The sequence below is a fragment of the Pan troglodytes genome, chromosome 4 (genome assembly GCF_028858775.2).
Source record: "Pan troglodytes isolate AG18354 chromosome 4, NHGRI_mPanTro3-v2.0_pri, whole genome shotgun sequence".
Lineage (NCBI taxonomy): Eukaryota > Metazoa > Chordata > Mammalia > Primates > Hominidae > Pan > Pan troglodytes.
Window position 1 is genome coordinate 133,623,021 of NC_072402.2, and position 16,117 is coordinate 133,639,137.

General features: G+C 43.9%; 2 protein-coding genes across 7 annotated transcripts in view; one reads left to right on the forward strand and one right to left on the reverse strand.

The window, feature by feature from the left end:
• SLC25A48 (solute carrier family 25 member 48) overlaps nucleotides 1-14,715 on the forward strand; it is a 66,054-nt gene extending 51,339 nt beyond the window's left edge. For 4 of the 6 annotated variants that reach the window (XR_010157326.1, XR_010157329.1, XR_010157330.1 and 1 more), the window contains 2 exons: nucleotides 1,981-13,475; nucleotides 13,895-14,715. Coding sequence is in view for 1 of the 6 variants with exons in the window: in XM_016953867.4 (XP_016809356.3) it covers nucleotides 1,981-1,987 (7 nt within the window). In the remaining 5 variants the exon portion in view is untranslated. Of the gene's footprint in view, nucleotides 1-1,980 lie in introns of all 6 variants that reach the window. The other 2 variants (XR_010157327.1, XM_016953867.4) reach the window with 2 other exon arrangements.
• IL9 (interleukin 9) lies at nucleotides 6,342-9,794 on the reverse strand. The gene is made up of 5 exons (XM_001168618.6): nucleotides 9,656-9,794; nucleotides 9,508-9,543; nucleotides 9,393-9,425; nucleotides 7,973-8,104; nucleotides 6,342-6,461 (listed from the first exon to the last, which is right to left on the reverse strand). Exons 1-5 carry the CDS (start codon nucleotides 9,767-9,769, stop codon nucleotides 6,342-6,344), a joined length of 435 nt encoding a protein of 144 aa, XP_001168618.1. The 5' UTR covers nucleotides 9,770-9,794.
• Nucleotides 14,716-16,117: the final 1,402 nt, after the last annotated feature.

The following is a 16,117-nucleotide window of genomic DNA, read 5'->3' on the forward strand; positions in this document are numbered from 1 at the left end:
ACCAAATTTAATAGTGGCTATTTCTGGGATGTGGGATTGGGAGAAGGCTTTCAGTTCCGACTTTGATGTTGGTGATTTCTTTGTACATCACTATAATGATGGTGATTTGATGATGGTGATTATTGTATTGTTTTAATTTTTTACAGCACGCATATATTGTTTTTATAATTTCTTAAAATAAAAGCACACCTTATTGCAGAGCTAGGGCTCCCTGCTGGATACTTGTTTTCCAGGCTGCGGGCTGGCTCTTCCTCGCTGCCCAGCCTCAGCCCGGCTCTGAGTAACAGCCCCTGCCACACCCCCTCCCCCCGCCCTCCTCCATGCTGGGCAGACAATGCCTCAGCACATCTTCTGCACCTTCACTCCCACCCAGGAGCACCTGGGCTGCAATGAATGAAACTCGGCTTTATTGAAGAAACTCAGCTCCAACCCAAACAAATCTCATGAGGTAGCCAGATCTGGGAGGGGTCAGCCAGCAACGGATCTGCTTCCTCTTAGATTTTTCTGGAGAGGGCAATCTTGTGGAATAGTTGGGGCCAACAGCTTGTGAGTCTTCCTCCATCAACACATTATGGTTCTATTTAACCAAATATATATATATATATATATATATAATATATGTGTGTGTGTGTGTTTGTGTGTGAGAGAGAGAGAGAGTGTGTGTGTGTGAGTGTGTAGTCTGACTGTGGCCAGTGCTGTTACAGGCATTGGGTGACAATGGCAGGGACCCTGCCCTCAGGGAGCTTAGTATCAGGCATTAATTTCTGTCGTCATGGTCAGGAAAGTCTTTAAACAAATGGAATCCTATTTTTAAGAAGGATGAAAACAAAACAGAATTCCAAGCCAAGCACCAGTTTTGGTGTCTGTGTCTTGGAGTTGGGGGGCTTCAGGGTTGGCCAATTTGCCTTACCAGGAAAGATGAAAAGAAGAACAAAAATCATTACCATACAGCAGCAGTCCTCAACAGCAGCCCCTTTCACTTCTGAAAATTATTAAGGACCTCGAAGAATATCTGCTTATATATTTACCAACAATTACTGGAAATTCAAACAGAATTTCAAAAATATTTATCCATTTAGGTATAATAATAAACCCATGACATTTTAACATAAGTAACATTCTATGAAAATAACGATTCTTTCTAAACCAATATAATTAATGAGAAGACTTGCGTTTTCCGTTTTTGTGGCGAAGTCTGGCTTAAACAGAGGGCAATTGTGTTCCTCTGTCTGCTTTTGCTTTTAGTCTATGGGTTATCACTTGCATTATAGCCTTTGGGAAACTCCATTGTATGCTTGTGAGAACATAAGATTGAAAAGAGCAGATAACATCTTAGTGTTCTATGAAAGTGGTTTTGACCTCGTGGGTCCTCTTTGAGAACTGCTGCCCTACAGGGGAAAAAATACATATGTGTGTGTGTGTGTGTACATATACACACATATATATATGTGTATATACATATCCCTCGCCCAAAGGCTGATACCCTGAAGAACCACCACTTGGTGGCAGTAGAGGTCAACTAAACCCTCCGCAGGAATCCGCGTCTGGGAGTGCAGGATCTTGGCCCTGTGGTGAGAATACCTGGGCCCCGTGACACTTCTTTTCCTGTTTCCTGGGTCTCACCATCTCCCTTGGCGTTGCCCTTTTCCTTCTCTGTGGTGGCAAGAACTTCACATTAGGGAGGCCTTCCCCTTGGGTTCCAGTTTCACGTAGGCCATCAGCCACCTGTGCTCTTGCAGGCAGCAGTGCCCCCTGTGCTCTTGCAGGCAGCAGTGCCCCCTGAGCCATCTGTAAAATGGCCACACTGGTCTCCCTTACGTACTTTGCACAGCTTCCACAAGAATCAAGTGCAAAAGTGTTTTTGTAAACTGTAAAGTGCAAAACATAGGGGTTAGAGGAAGGGGTGGCCTGGTGTGATTTTTCTGGTTTCTGTTCTTTGCCTGCCTTCTTCTCTGAGTCTGGGTTGTTTGCTTTTTCCAGGAGGTGAACACAGGATGACTACAGTGTTCCCTGGGCCTCATCTCTGCATGTGAAGCCCTGAGAGCTGCAGATGTTTGGCCTTTGGACCTCCAAGTGGACATCAATTAGCAAGCGTGGGCTAGGATGGTGCAGACACTGACGTGGCCCTTCTGATGCCTGGGATGCCTCATGAGTCACTGATTCAAGCCCTCCAAGGTTCTGATCCCCAATGCCCACTCTGCTAGGCTGGCATCAAAGAGCTTTCCAACAAATGTTTGGTCCAGCAGAGAAGTCCAGACCATGAGCACCAGGGAGCCAGAAACCACCCAGAGAAACGTTGCTTCGCTCCTCTGTCTGAGGATGGGGAGGGGCCAGTGAGCTCTGGGCTCAGCCACTCCCTCCAGTCTCAAGTACCACGTCCCCGTGCCTCCAGTCTCCTCTCAGCACCGACCAGGTTTTTCCCCGCTCCTGCACCCGTGGATCCTGAGGACAGCGGTAGCGCCTTCCTCACCGCACGCTGAGTCCAGTGCGTGCTCCTCACTGTGCACTTATTAGTGTCTGTTGAGTGATTAAATCACATCCTCAGGTCTGCAGCAAATAAATGAAAGTTTCTTTATTTTTATTAACTAAATTGAGATTTTTTTTTCAAGCTGTTGACAGAAAAAAATAATTTTGCCAGTTCAGGGTAAAACTTCGAAATTCCAAGTTAAATGCCCAGTTCAAGATTTTTTCCTTCTCCACCTTCCCCTGGGGTTGACTTTAGATCTGGGAGGTTTGGGATTTAGGTAGAGGCTTCAGGGTCCTGGGAGGTGCTCTGTCCTACCCTGGTGTTCTTCCTGGCTAGTCCCGGGCATGGCTTTCCCTCCAGGGTGGCTTCTGTATAAGCATCTTCAGTCCCATTTGGTCCCTGTCCCGTGGTCCGAGCCTGCCGTATGTGCCCATCCCAAGGCCTCTCCAGCCTTACCATCCTCCAAGACACATCAGTGCCCCTCTCTGCCCTGTGTGAAAATCTTTGGTTTCTCCGTTGAAACTATTCAGGGGGCTGCATCAAGCCCAGCTTCCTAGGGCCAGTTCGTGGTCCTCCCTATACCACACCTTAGGTGTGGTGGTGAGAGGCATTCTCTTTTTGTGTCATCTCCCAGGCCATTCAGGGGATACAGCTCATGTGCCCTTCACTCTTGGTTTTCTACCCTCCCCAGGAGTTCTGCCCTCTACCCTGAGGCTCTGCTGGGGGCCAGGCAGAGAGCTCTTCTCCAGGGAACTCAATAGTGTCTGCCATCATCCTCTCCTCTCGGACTTCTCTTCCATAGTCCAAGGAGTTACTTTCTATCCCAGGGCTAGGAAAGTTACCACTGGAAACTCTAAAGCCAAGAATTAACTTCTGTATCAATAACCTCTATACCAATAAGTGCAGAAAATACATCAGACACAGTCCAATCTCATTCATGATAAAAGTTCTCAACAGACTGAGAATAAAAGGGAATTTTCTCAGCCTGATACTGAGCATTTATGAAAAGTCCACAGCTCACATCATATTAATATTTAATCATGAATGACTGGATCCTTTCCCACTAAAATCAGGAACAAAACAAGAATGTGTACTCTCACCACTTCTATTCAACATTGTATTGGAAGTTCTAGCCAGAAATTAGCCAAGGAAGTGAAAGAAAAGGCATCCAAGTTGGAAAAAAAGAAGTAAGTTACCTCTATTTACAGATAATATGACACAGTTTAAAAAGTGAGGGTTGTGCAACCTGCCAATGTACTAAAATCTATTGAATTATACGCTTCAAATGGATGAATTGTATTGCATATGGTATATGAAGCGTATCTCAATGAAGCCATCTGTTTGTTGTTGTTGTTGCTGCTGCTGTTGTTGTTTGTTTTTTTTTAAGACAGGATCTTGCTCTGTCGCCCAGGCTGGAGTGTAGTGGTGCAATCATGGCTTACTGCACCCTCGACCTCCTAGGCTCAAGTGATCCTCCCATCTCAGACTCCGAGTAGCTGGGACTACAGTTGCATGTCACCATACCCAGCTAAGTTTTGTATTTTTCATAGAGACTGGGTTTCACCATATTGACCAGGCTGATCTCAAATTCCTGGGCTCAAGTGATCAGCCTGCGTCAGCCTCCCAAAGTGCTGGGATTTTAGGCATGAGCCACTGTGCCTAGCTAAAGCCATGTTTTTAAAGTGATAAAAATAAAGAATGAAGCCCTTTAGGTCCTCTTTGAGTTTCTGCTGAGGCCTCCCTTTGCAGAGAAAGGGAGGTCTTGGTCTGGGGTCAATGAAGCAGAGTGACAATGTGACAATGGGAGGAGAGGAATTGTGAGGTTTGAACATCACAGCATCTTCCTGCTTCAAACTGGATGGATGTACAGAGGGAGGGATGGATGGATAGATGGGCAAGCTAGCTTTATGGCTGGCCACATCTTGGCCTGCAGTGTGTGCTTTGATCTGGAATCTGCTGGAAACAACTCTGCCTGGGGCCTGGCAACCTGGAGAGGGTAGCAACTTCACCGCTTGTGAGCAATGTGCTTCTGGCCAAGTTATGCAACCTCGTTGGGCCTACTTATCTCATTTGTGCAGTGGGAAAAATTACATACAACAATTATATAAATATCTCATGGGGTTGTTGTGAGGATCCAACCAGATATTCTACAAAATAGGCTTAGAGGACTGCCTGGTACAGAGTAAACAATAAATATTAGTTCTCCTTTCTCCAGGGTGGCTTCTTGATGAATCTCAACTCTTCTGGCACAGAGAAGATGGTAATTATAGCACACTTTACTGTAAGTGAACCCTCCTTGGAGCTTGCCTGCAGGAATGAACACTGCAGGTTATGTGACTTTTGCAGAAAAGCCTAGGGAAAGCACCAAGCTATGCTGGTGATTAATCTGCATCAGTGAGTGGAAGCTCGTCTCTGCCCATCTCCTCTGGCAAGACATTGCATTTCCGAGTTATATTCTGAAACCATCACCAACCATCAGTATCTGTCCCTGCTGTGATCCTGCTTGGGCTGGTGTCTCCCCATGCCGCAGGTGGTAAACCACATAGTGTCACATGATTCAACTATGTCTGGCGCCAGTCATTCAGAAAACCCACATGGAGGAGAGGGGAAGAGAAGGCCCTTCAGCTGTGATCTGGAACTCCATGTGGCTGGCTGTCCAGGAAGCTACAGAAACCTTTATCCCTCCTGGAGACACCCAGCCCAGCCCCACATAAAATGTCTTGGTGAGAGTGCCCCCCACCCCCACCTCCCTTGTTAAGTAGGGCATGAGCTAGAGAAAGGCTGTTTTGTTAATGCAGCTTACTAATTTCTTATCATTATTCTGAAATCCAAACAGCTGCGAAAACTCAAGATTTGTTAGGACTCATTTGGCTGCAAAACCTGACCATTTCAGTGACTGTTGCAGAATTGATATGTTTAATTATGGAAACTTGCCCCAGGCCCTGCTGTGGGTGTTATGTAATATATGCCACGTGGATTGTTTTAACTTTCTAAAAGGCTAAAAAGCTTGAATTCTGAAACCTATCTGACTCCCTAGGTTTCTGGATATGAGAGTGTGGACTGGAATTATGATGGGTCTATTTTACCCTCAGGCTGTGGTTGGAAGAAGCACAATGTACACCCTTGGTATAAAGAGAATAAGAAAGGGGCAGAATGCAAACAGCAAAGGGTTTGGAAGCAGAGAGCACTAGGGGTGAATCCTTCTTCTAAATCTCACCACCTGTGGGATCTTGGGAATGCCATGCAGACTTTCTAAGCTTTGGTTTCAGTATATATAAAACAGAAATGCATAATAATAATATCTACTTCCTACCATAACTAGTGGGTTAAGCACTTAATTATTAAGCATTTATTCTGCATGGCCACATTCTTGAGCAGTCTCCCACTTCCAAGCTGCTGCCTTCTCCTCTTTCAGGCACAAGGCCAGTTTCTCAGGACCCTAGCCCTCTTAGCAGTGTCAGACATGCCTTCAGCCTCCCCTAGCGGCAACCCTCAGATGGTCCTCATAGACATTCTTTGTAACTGCTCCCTGCAGCCCTCCTGCAGCTCCAGCCACAGCCTATGAGCCTGAGGGTCTGTATTCAGCATCAGGAGTCTTATCACAGAGACTCCTACAGGAGTCTCTGATCTATTCTTCCCCTTAACAACACTTGTAGCTTTCTTTGTTCTGAGCAGCAAGAAATGAATAATTGCCAAGAGACCAGCTCATGTTGTTTTTTCCACATATGTATTTATTTCAAAATAAAGACATACAATGTTAAACAAATAATCACAACTGATACTGATTTAGAGTAGCTTACTTGATTTTTAAATTGTAGCAACTTAAAGAGAAAGCTTTTTAAATTTAATAAATAGGATAAATAATATTTCATCTTCATATCTTGCCTCTCATCCCTCTCATCTTTTCTTTCTGGAAAATTTCCAGAAGACTCTTCAGAAATGTCAGCGCGTTGCCTGCCGTGGTTTGGTTGCATGGCTGTTCACAGGAAAAATACTGTGGGGATGAAAGTTGATAAGGACAGAGTGACTCAAATGATGTAGAGCCAAGCAGCCCCAGAAGCCTACCTGCCAAGAGCCAGAGTCGGTGGTGAGGATTGTGGGGATGGGAAGGGAAGTGGCTTGAGACACAGAGCAAATAGGTGGGCAGGTCCAGGCTAGCTCATGTGGTGTAAAGACAGCATAGGTGGTTGACCTCAAATGGGATTTCAGGGGTCTTTACACACACACACACACACACACACACACACACACACCCACACCCCTATTAAGTGGCCCTAAATCTCTGCATTAGAGAAAGCCTTTCCTGGGGACTCTTTGAGGCCTAAAATTGTATCATTATCCTTTTAGGTTGTCTTTCCAAGGTCATTTGACAGTACAATGGCTAAGAGTGGGGCTCTGAGGTCATATAGGCCTGATTTCAAATCTCAGCTCTGCCACTTATCAAATATGCAGCCTTAGGCAAATTAGTTAACCTCACTGAGAGTAATAAATTGAATAATTGTCCCTAAGGTATGTATGTATTCAGTGAGACAGCATATATTAAGCACTTAGAACTAGATGCCATTGATGGTAGAAACGCATGCAGCTAAACAGCTGAGCTCAGGGCTTTCAGCCTTCTAGGATCTTGTGTGGAGATGCTAATACCCAAAAAACAGAGGGAGGTCACCTCTACCCAACTTGCCATCCCAGTCTGCTGTCAGTGACTAGGGTATATGCTGAAGAAAAGAATGTGTGGATGGGCATTCAGGATGAGTGGCAAGCTTCCACCTTGACCTGGGTGCATTGCCCTTTAAATACCTCCTTAATGCAGGCCAGGCGTGGTGGCTCACACCTGTCATCCCAGCACTTTGGGAGGTCAAGGCGGGCAAATCACTTGAGTTCAGGAGTTGGAGAGCAACCTGGCCAACATGGTGAAACCCCATCTCTACTAAAAATACAAAAATTAGCCAGGCATGGTGGCACGCACCTGTAATGCCAGCTACTCAGGAGGCTGAGGCAGGATAATCACTTGAACCCGGGAGGCAGAGGCTGCAGTGAGCTCAGATGGCACCACTGCACTCCAGCCTGGGCAACAGAGCAAGACTCTGTCTCCAAAACAAAACAAAACGAAACCTCCTTAACCAACAGGAAAAAAAAAATCCCTGTTAACAACATCCATTCAGTTAGTACATTGAATCTCTAGGATAATTTAGTATTATGTGAGCTACATCCCTGATTCTCTAGATTGTAGCTTCTAATTACACTCAGAAAGGATTCTTTCATTATTCCATAGTAGAGAGAAGTAAATGGCCTCGTCGGGAACAATGATCTATCTCACTTTAATTCTATTGTTTCAGTGGATCTCACTTTAATTATATTACTTCTGATTAAATTTCTTAGATGTCTTTTATCAACCTTGAACTACCAATTCCAACTTTATCATCCTTTTGCGTTCAAACAGGGTTGGCATCACCATTCACATAGAAATCACCAACGGGAACATATCACATATGAAAACAAACTTACTGGACACTTGTTGTTCTTTAGTACTTCAACTGATTTTTTCACCCGACTGAAAATCAGTGGGTATCTTGTTTGCATGGTGGTATTGGTCATCTGAGACAGTCTCTCACTGAAGCATGGTCTGGTGCAGTTGTCCTGGTAAATAGTAAGGATTTATTCAAAGAAATATTCTGAGGACAGCTTTGGAAATATATCACAAAGAGCAATATAATAGAGATGATTTTTATTTAATCACCATTACTCAAACTTGCATTATTTTTAGACAGGTCCCTTGCCAATGTAGGAAGTGATCTCCCGTATTTAAAGGGGATGCCATTTTTCCACAGTGACATCCCCTGGAGGAGACTTCCTGTATGTTACATCCAGGAAACATGAGGGCTGTGGGCCCTGAAATAGTCGGCTCTGAATGTTCTTTTCAACGGGTGCTTCCCGGCTTCAAGGCTTGTAAGTCTGAAAGTGCAGAGTGAGGAAAAGCCTTTTCACACCAGCTAATGGGATGTGACAATTGAATGCAGCTGGTATTTCAGCAGCAGCTAAAAACATGGACTGTACACCAAGGGACAGGGGCTGTGCTGTCTGCCTGGTTCCTGCCCAGAAGGCACTCTATCCTCTTCTCATCTAATGGATGGACCGCGATGGGTGCGATGTCTTACCCTAGCCAGGGCAAGAAGCTCAGATTCTTCAGATTCTCCCAGGCCTTGCATGAGAAAGAATAAAGCACTGCACCTTGGAGAAGTGCCTCCTCCTCACCCTAATCAGGAGTTTGAATTAGGAATCAGAACTTTCCTGCCACCCATCCTTCCTGCCAGAGTGGGCAGTGGCCCTCTGGAAGCCCTCCTTCCACTCACAACCTCAGATCCTCTACCTGCCCAGAGGGCAGCATTCAAACCAACAGTCACTCTAATCAGCTAGACAGACAACAGGGTGGTGTGGAGGAAGGGAGGAGGCAGGGAGGGGGAGGTATAGCGCATAGATCATTCATGACAGATGAAAGATAAGGAGTTGTCATTTTATTTACATTGTTTCACAACTCTAGAGTTATCAGTAAATGAGTTAGAAAGCAATATGATATGAGCTACAGCAATTATTATATCCTTAGTTCCAGTTTTATTTAATTGTGCACATGGCCACCTATCTAAAAAGATATTCAGGATTCTTTTTTTAATGTTGAAAAGTGTTCAAACTTCTCAAGAGGCATAAAGTTAATTAAATACAAAGAAATGTTCATAATATAGGATTTCAAGATCGTAGTTTTAAAAGGGAATAATTTGTAACAATGTGGTTTTAACAGGGAATACTAATCTGTAACAATTAAATTAAGCAACAATGTATAACATTAAATATTAAATAAAGCAACTTATTTTTACTTGAAAACAAACCAAAAAAATCCAAGGTCAAAATTATGTTCTTTCACTATACTTACAGAGGGAATGGCCAGACAGAGACAACTGGTCACCTGCAAGGGAAATTTCAGAGTGAAGATTCCAGATGTGAAAATTAAAATTAATTTGGAAAGTTCTTAAAGAGCATTCACTCACATTAGCACTGCAGTGGCACTTGGAAGCTGGATCTTCCTAAAGTAGATAGAGAGATAAGAACCTTTAGTCAGCCCCAAGTTTTTTCATCCTCATACATATTTCACTTTGTCAGTAGCTCTCTTTCCCACGGGCTCCCCCTGCAGCCTACCTGCATCTTGTTGATGAGGAAGTTGATGTCCAGGATCCCCGCCAAGGTTGGACACCCCTGGCCTGCCACGGAGCACAGGAGCAGGGCAGAGGTAAGGACCATGGCCAGAAGCATCTTGACAGCGGACTGGAGCTCGCTTGCAGACACCTTCAAATCGAGTGGTATTTAAAGCTCCCTCTCAAACACGGAAAAACCCTGACATCAAACTGATACCAAGAGCCCACTTTTTCTCTGTAAGTTGGGGCCACTTTATACTAACAAACAAAAAAATCAAACTGAGTCACTTGACAAAGATGATGCTGTGCCAGGAAATATCATTCCTCAGAAAAGATGATTTTCAAAAAGTTAAGTACTGAAATGCTGAAGGAAAAGTTAAAGATCTAAAAACCAAGAAAAAAAAAATTCAAAGACAGGGATTCTGGTTGTGAGAGTTAGAATACTTTCCATGAACGCCCAGGTCTGTGTTTTCCCTTTTTACATTATGGGAAATGCTGATATAATATAGCCAGTCATGGGTGTTCTAACGAAGGGGGGCCTGGGGAGACAGAGCGGGTCGGGGGAGGGTGCATGATATTGCAGAACTTCACTTATCTCTGTTGGGGTTTTCCTTTAGTAATTGCAACCTCAGTCTTACTATGCTTTATTCCCAAATCTCAATGTTTTTCATACCCAGGACGAAATTTGCCACCTAATGCAAATGCATCTTAGAAGTATTTGTGCAAGTGTCTGAAAGAAGAAATCTTCAACTATAAGCACAAGAATGCGGCAACCATGCTTGTTAAAATTGGCCTTGAGGACTCCTCAGTATCTTTGGAGACCTTATATAACACTGTATGACATCAAGTAAAAACCCAGTACTTGAAAGAGTATAGTAGCTAACATTTACTGAGAACTTACTACATACTAGTAACATTTCTTTTTTTTTTTTTTTTTTGAGACAGAGTCTCCCTCTGTCACCAGGCTGGAGTGCGGTGGCACAATCCAGGTTTGCTGCAACCTCTGCCTCCCGGGTTCAAGCGATTCTCCTGCCTCAGCCTCCCGAGTAGCTAGAATTACAGGCACCCTCCACCATGCCCGGCTTATTTTTTGTATTTTTAGTAGAGACGAGGTTTCACTATGTTGGCCAGGCTGGTCTTGAACTCCTGACCTCGTGATCCGCCCGCCTTGGCCTCCCAAAGTTCTGGGATTACAGGCATGAGCCACTGGGCCTGACCATACTAGCAACATTTCTAAGTACTTTACATGCATTAAGCCATGTAATACGCTCGGCTGCCAAATGAGGTGGGGAGTAATTTGTCATCACCATTTTTTACCCTTTAAAACACTGTCTACATCTTAGCTTCCTGGCCCTTCAGTATGGCTGTGTTTAATCACTATGAGTCAAAAAAGCAATCTCAGTGTAACTCTATGAAGTACTATAATTCTTATTATCTTACAGATGGAGAAACTGAGGCATAGAGAGGCAGGTAATTTGCCCAAAACCACAAAGCCAGGAAGCCGCAGAATTTGTATTCAAGCCCAGAAGTCTGCCTCCTGATTTCAGCTCTTAATCCTCCTGAGCTCCTGTTTTTCTGCAGATCTTTTATCTGCCTCTCCCACCAGGATATATACTCCAGGGCCTTATGGGTCCAGTTCACCCCTATATTCTCAGCCCTTAAGGAGGTGCCTGGGGAACTGTGGGCACTCACTAAATGCTTGTTGAATTAAAACACTAATTTGAAAAGTAGTTATTGAAATACGAACTTCCTACTTCTGGGATTTATAAGATTTCAAATCTGATTTCTAGGGTACATATTTGGAGGTATGTGCAGGTAAGTAAATATAGCTTCTACACAGTAGATTGAAAAGGTGAGGGGTTCTTTAGCTTAGCACTCTGAACTATAATAGCCAGTGGGGACAAACTCATAAGATTTCCTCGCCTCCACTGTAAGAGTATGGCAATACTGTTTTTTTCATTTTGTATTGTTTCTTAGCAGTGATGATGGCTCGTCAGTGTTCCACTGCACTATGGGGAAGGGAGTGTCTTGGTGGTAAACAAGGTAAAGAGAAACAGGTGTTTTGCTAAATTCCCTTAAGCCATCCCACATCTCTGACTTCCATCCCTGCTCTTTGCAGACACTGAAGAGAAAACTCAAAGGATTCCCAGCCTGTGGCAAACACTTTTGTTACAAAGCACTGGATGTATGCCTTTTTCTTGATGATAGAATTCTGATTAGTTTGGGGTACCAATGTATCCAGCCAAACACCCACATTTTCAGCCTCTTTTGCTGCTACATGTAGCCATGCAGCATGTTTCGATCAATGCAAAGTATGTAAAATTATTTTGCTTTCCTGGTAATAGGAGACAAAAGTGGCTGAACCCTGTCTTTCCCCTTAATTCCAATTTGGGTGTGATGGCAGGAGCTTCAGCAGCAATATTATAACTATGAAGAAATGGACAAGAGAATTACAGCAATGGCAACACTAACATTTTTCATAAATAGCAAATATTCAAAAAGGCAATAAAAAATAAAACCATGAGACTAACAAGAGAAGTAATAATAATAGTACAACAGTGATACTAAAATTCTAGCTACCTATCACTGCCTACTGAGGATCCTGAGTTATAAAACCTGTTCTTGTTTAAAAAGAAAAGAAAAGAAAATTAGCATGCTTTGGAGAGATTTTAAAGATACATTACCATCAGACTAAACCTCCTTCCCTGACATTATTGGAAGACTTGAGAGAGATGTGAAAAGGCAATCATCTTTTCATTCTGTGAATCAATATTATTTGATGCTCTCTGTGTGAACCGTGGAAATCATTTCACCTGCCATCGGGTATGCCTTTCATATTGAGGAAAACACCACCCCACCCCTCCTGTTGTACAGATGGGGGCTTTGCCCAAGAAGAGAAAGCCACAGCTCTAGTTTCTAGCAGGAGATAGTACAGTGCAGTGGTTAAGACCGGTGACTCTAGAATCAGAATGCCTGAGTTCAAGTCCTGCCTCTATCACTTGCTAGCTCCATGGCCTTGGGGGATTGCCTGGCCTCTCGCAGCTTCCATTTCCTGACCGTAAGTGAGGATGGTGATGTGGAAAGTGGGAATGGGGATCTAGGGATGCAGTTGCAGTTGTCAGTTCTCACTCACTCGTAAGTTAGGATGGTGATGTGGAAAGTGGGAATGGGGATCTCGGGATGCAGTTGTCAGTGAAGGCTCCCCACAGGGTACTCCCATAGAGATGAAAAGAAACAGCTGCTCCATCCCTAACTTGGTTTAAGTGGCATCCGGTTTGAAGTTTGTTAGGGCAAAGCAGCCGAGGTTAGCGGTCAACAAACTGTAATCCACTTTTCAGGTTGAAGGTAAGGTCTACAAGCTAAGAACAGTGTTTACCTTTTTAAGGGTTCAGAGGGTTAAAGTTTATAAAGAAATAATTAACAAATAAAAACAAGCATGTGTGGTAGAGACCGTATGTAGCCCGTAAAGCCTAAACATTTATTATCTGGCCCCTTTACAGGAAAAGTTGGCCACCCCCTGGCTGAGTTCCCACACCCCACCCCTCATTTTCTGAAGACATCAACTATTATCCTCCAGTCCTGGGAAGGGTAGAGCTAGGGGTTGGTTGCTCAGGTGTCTCTTCTCCCTTTCCCCATCTGGTTATTTAGGTCAGGCATCTGTACAGAGGGAAGGGAGCAGGGGACCTGGGCCACAGACTGCCAGATTATCCGAAGTGTTGGGGGCCTGCCATTTCCTGAGACTTTTTGTGGAGTGAGCTCGCTGGTCCAATGAACCAAAGATCTTCTCTCAATGAAACCCGGTAGCTGCAGCAAAGATATCTCAGGTAGGCTCTGGTTTACTAGGAAAAGTCCCACATTTTGAAGTTAGGAGAAAAGTGAATGAATTAACAAGTTAAGTCTTGGCTTGACCAGCAGGCCTTGGGTCACCCACCGTCCCTGCTACCCTCAGGAGCTGGCTCAGGGTCAAGTGATCCATGGCCACTGGTGCTCCTTGGGCAGGTTACTTACCCTTTCCATGCACCAATGCACCCCCAGCGCTCACTCACTTAGAGAAAGGAATGTAAGCCTTCACCCAGCCCTTCCTCATGAAAGAGAAGAGTGCTCCATTTGGGATATACTCTCAGGAATGAGGCATGTTTCTGTTTGGAAATGTGGTCTTGTCTGGTCCAGGTGCCTCGCTCTTTGATACCCCCTCATTACTACCCTCCCGTCACATCAGTTTATTTTCATTTCCATCCTCCAGGCCTTTACCCTTGCTAAGCTTGGCCTGCTGGCTCCTTCCTCAGCTCCTCCCTACGTGACCTGTTCTCATCCTTTAGTTCTCAGCTCAACTACAACCTCCTCAGCAAGACCTTCTCTGACCATAGTAATCACTGCCATCTGCCTGTGCCTCTTTCAGTGTCTGGTTCTCCCAGGAGAATGTCAGTTCCATGACAATGGACACTACAACGGACTCTCTTGCTCATCACTATTCCCAGGGCAGTCTATACAGAGTGCTCAGGAATTCCTGGTTAAATGAATAAATGACTAATACATTTAATTTTGTGAACATTTATTAAATTTGTGTTACTGATGAAATGACCAACACATGGTTCCCAGTAAAAAGGTAACAAACAAAAAGCAGATGTCACATTTACCTGAACAAGGAACACATTTGAAAAGTGATTAACCAACAAGGGAGTAAAGCCTCCTGCAGTTCTGTAGTTCCTTACATTGGTGCAGGGTTTGAGAATTTCTGAAGTTCTTTTCAACCTCTTCTTTCTTTGGACTCTTATACGAACTGCATGAGGAAGGCATGCGTGGTGCAGGAGCTCCTCTGCAAAGGATGAAACAGAGAGAAGGAGACAGGTGAGGTGACTGGTTCTTTAGAATTCTTTCCCATTTCCCCACCCACTCAGTTATCAAAAAGAAAAGAATACAGGGTTGTTAAACGGTAGCTCTGCAGTTCAAAATACCATTAAAACAGCAGATGTTTATCTAGGCAAAGTCTATGACTTTTGAGGTTTAGCTCCTAGGATTTCTTACAGTATCAAAATGTAAGTATGCAAATAAGCTACAGAGCAAATACACCATGCTCAGAAATCAATTACTCACCTATTTTAAATATCAAGATTAGAGTGAGATGCATACCAAGAGTTATCATAGATAACATATTTTACAATAAATGACAAAAGACAATGATCAACCATTTATTTTGTTCCAAAGATAAAGTTTGATGTTTTTATTTTGTGATAAAAGCTCATATGTCATGGATTATTTCTCTAGGAATAAAACAAAACGGTTATGTGTTCTAGGAAGGCACAGCATAAAATGACCAAAAAAAAAAAAAAAAAAAAGGCACTACATTTCCAAGTAAAACCTGTTCTGCCTTTTACTCCAAGCAGCCAAGAGGTAACTAGTTATGAGAATCCTCAAGTGCTAATTTCCTAATCAAGTAGTTATTTCTAGATCACCACTTTCTAAGTAAGTGTGATGGGGTAACCCCCACTGGTGATGCTGTCCTTTGGTTGGGTCTTCTCTCCATGGAAGGGGAACCCAGGACCCCTTCCCTCACATCCTGCCTGAGCAAACCCTGTGTCTGCTGCCCTTGGAAGCTACTGTTCCCTGTGTGGCCCCATACAGTTTTCTCTGAGCTCCAAGACCTAGGATCTATTTCTTTCCTCCTTCCTCTCACTTCTCTTTCCTCACTGTTGTTGGTTAATAACAATCTGGGCTATCCTTGTAAATGGAATTTCACATCCTCCCATTGGCATAGTCCATCATTACATGAGACCTGCCCCTGTATTTCTCAGAGACTATGGGACTCCCCCAACTCCCCCAACTCCCCACCCTTTGCTGTGGCCAATTCATTGTTGTCCATCTAATTAAGGGAGGATGAGAACTGTTGTTCTGGATTACACTGGAGCCTTAAGGCATTAGAATTTGTTAAATCTTCCTGTGCACAAGATAACTTATTAAGCACTTTATATATATCGTCTCACTCAGCCCCCTCAACAATCTTTATTAACCCTATTTGTAGATATCCAAATGGAAGCTCAGAGAAGCTAGGAGAGTTGCCATAGACACATAGCTGGCAACTTGAATGAGATTTACCAGACCCCAGAGCCTGTGTTCTTATCTGCAAGGCCATAAATCAATCTCCACTTCTGTTGACCGATACTCTATAGGCTGTACTCCAAGTCTACTTAATACAAGCAGAAAAGCAAAGTATGCCTTTGGGGAAGAGGGAGGTGGATTCTAGGCCTCAGCTGTATCTGTGTCCTGGGGCTGCCATCACAAAGTATACAAACTGGGTGACTTAAAGCCACGGAAATTTATTCTCTCACAATCTTGGGACCAGAAGTGCAAATCAAGGTGTTGACAGGGTTGGAAGCAGCCTGACTACTGCAGAAGTGGCTGTTGGGAAGAAGTGGAAGATGAGGCTAGAAGGTCTGAATGGAAGGACAGAGCCCTGTGTCATCAAGAT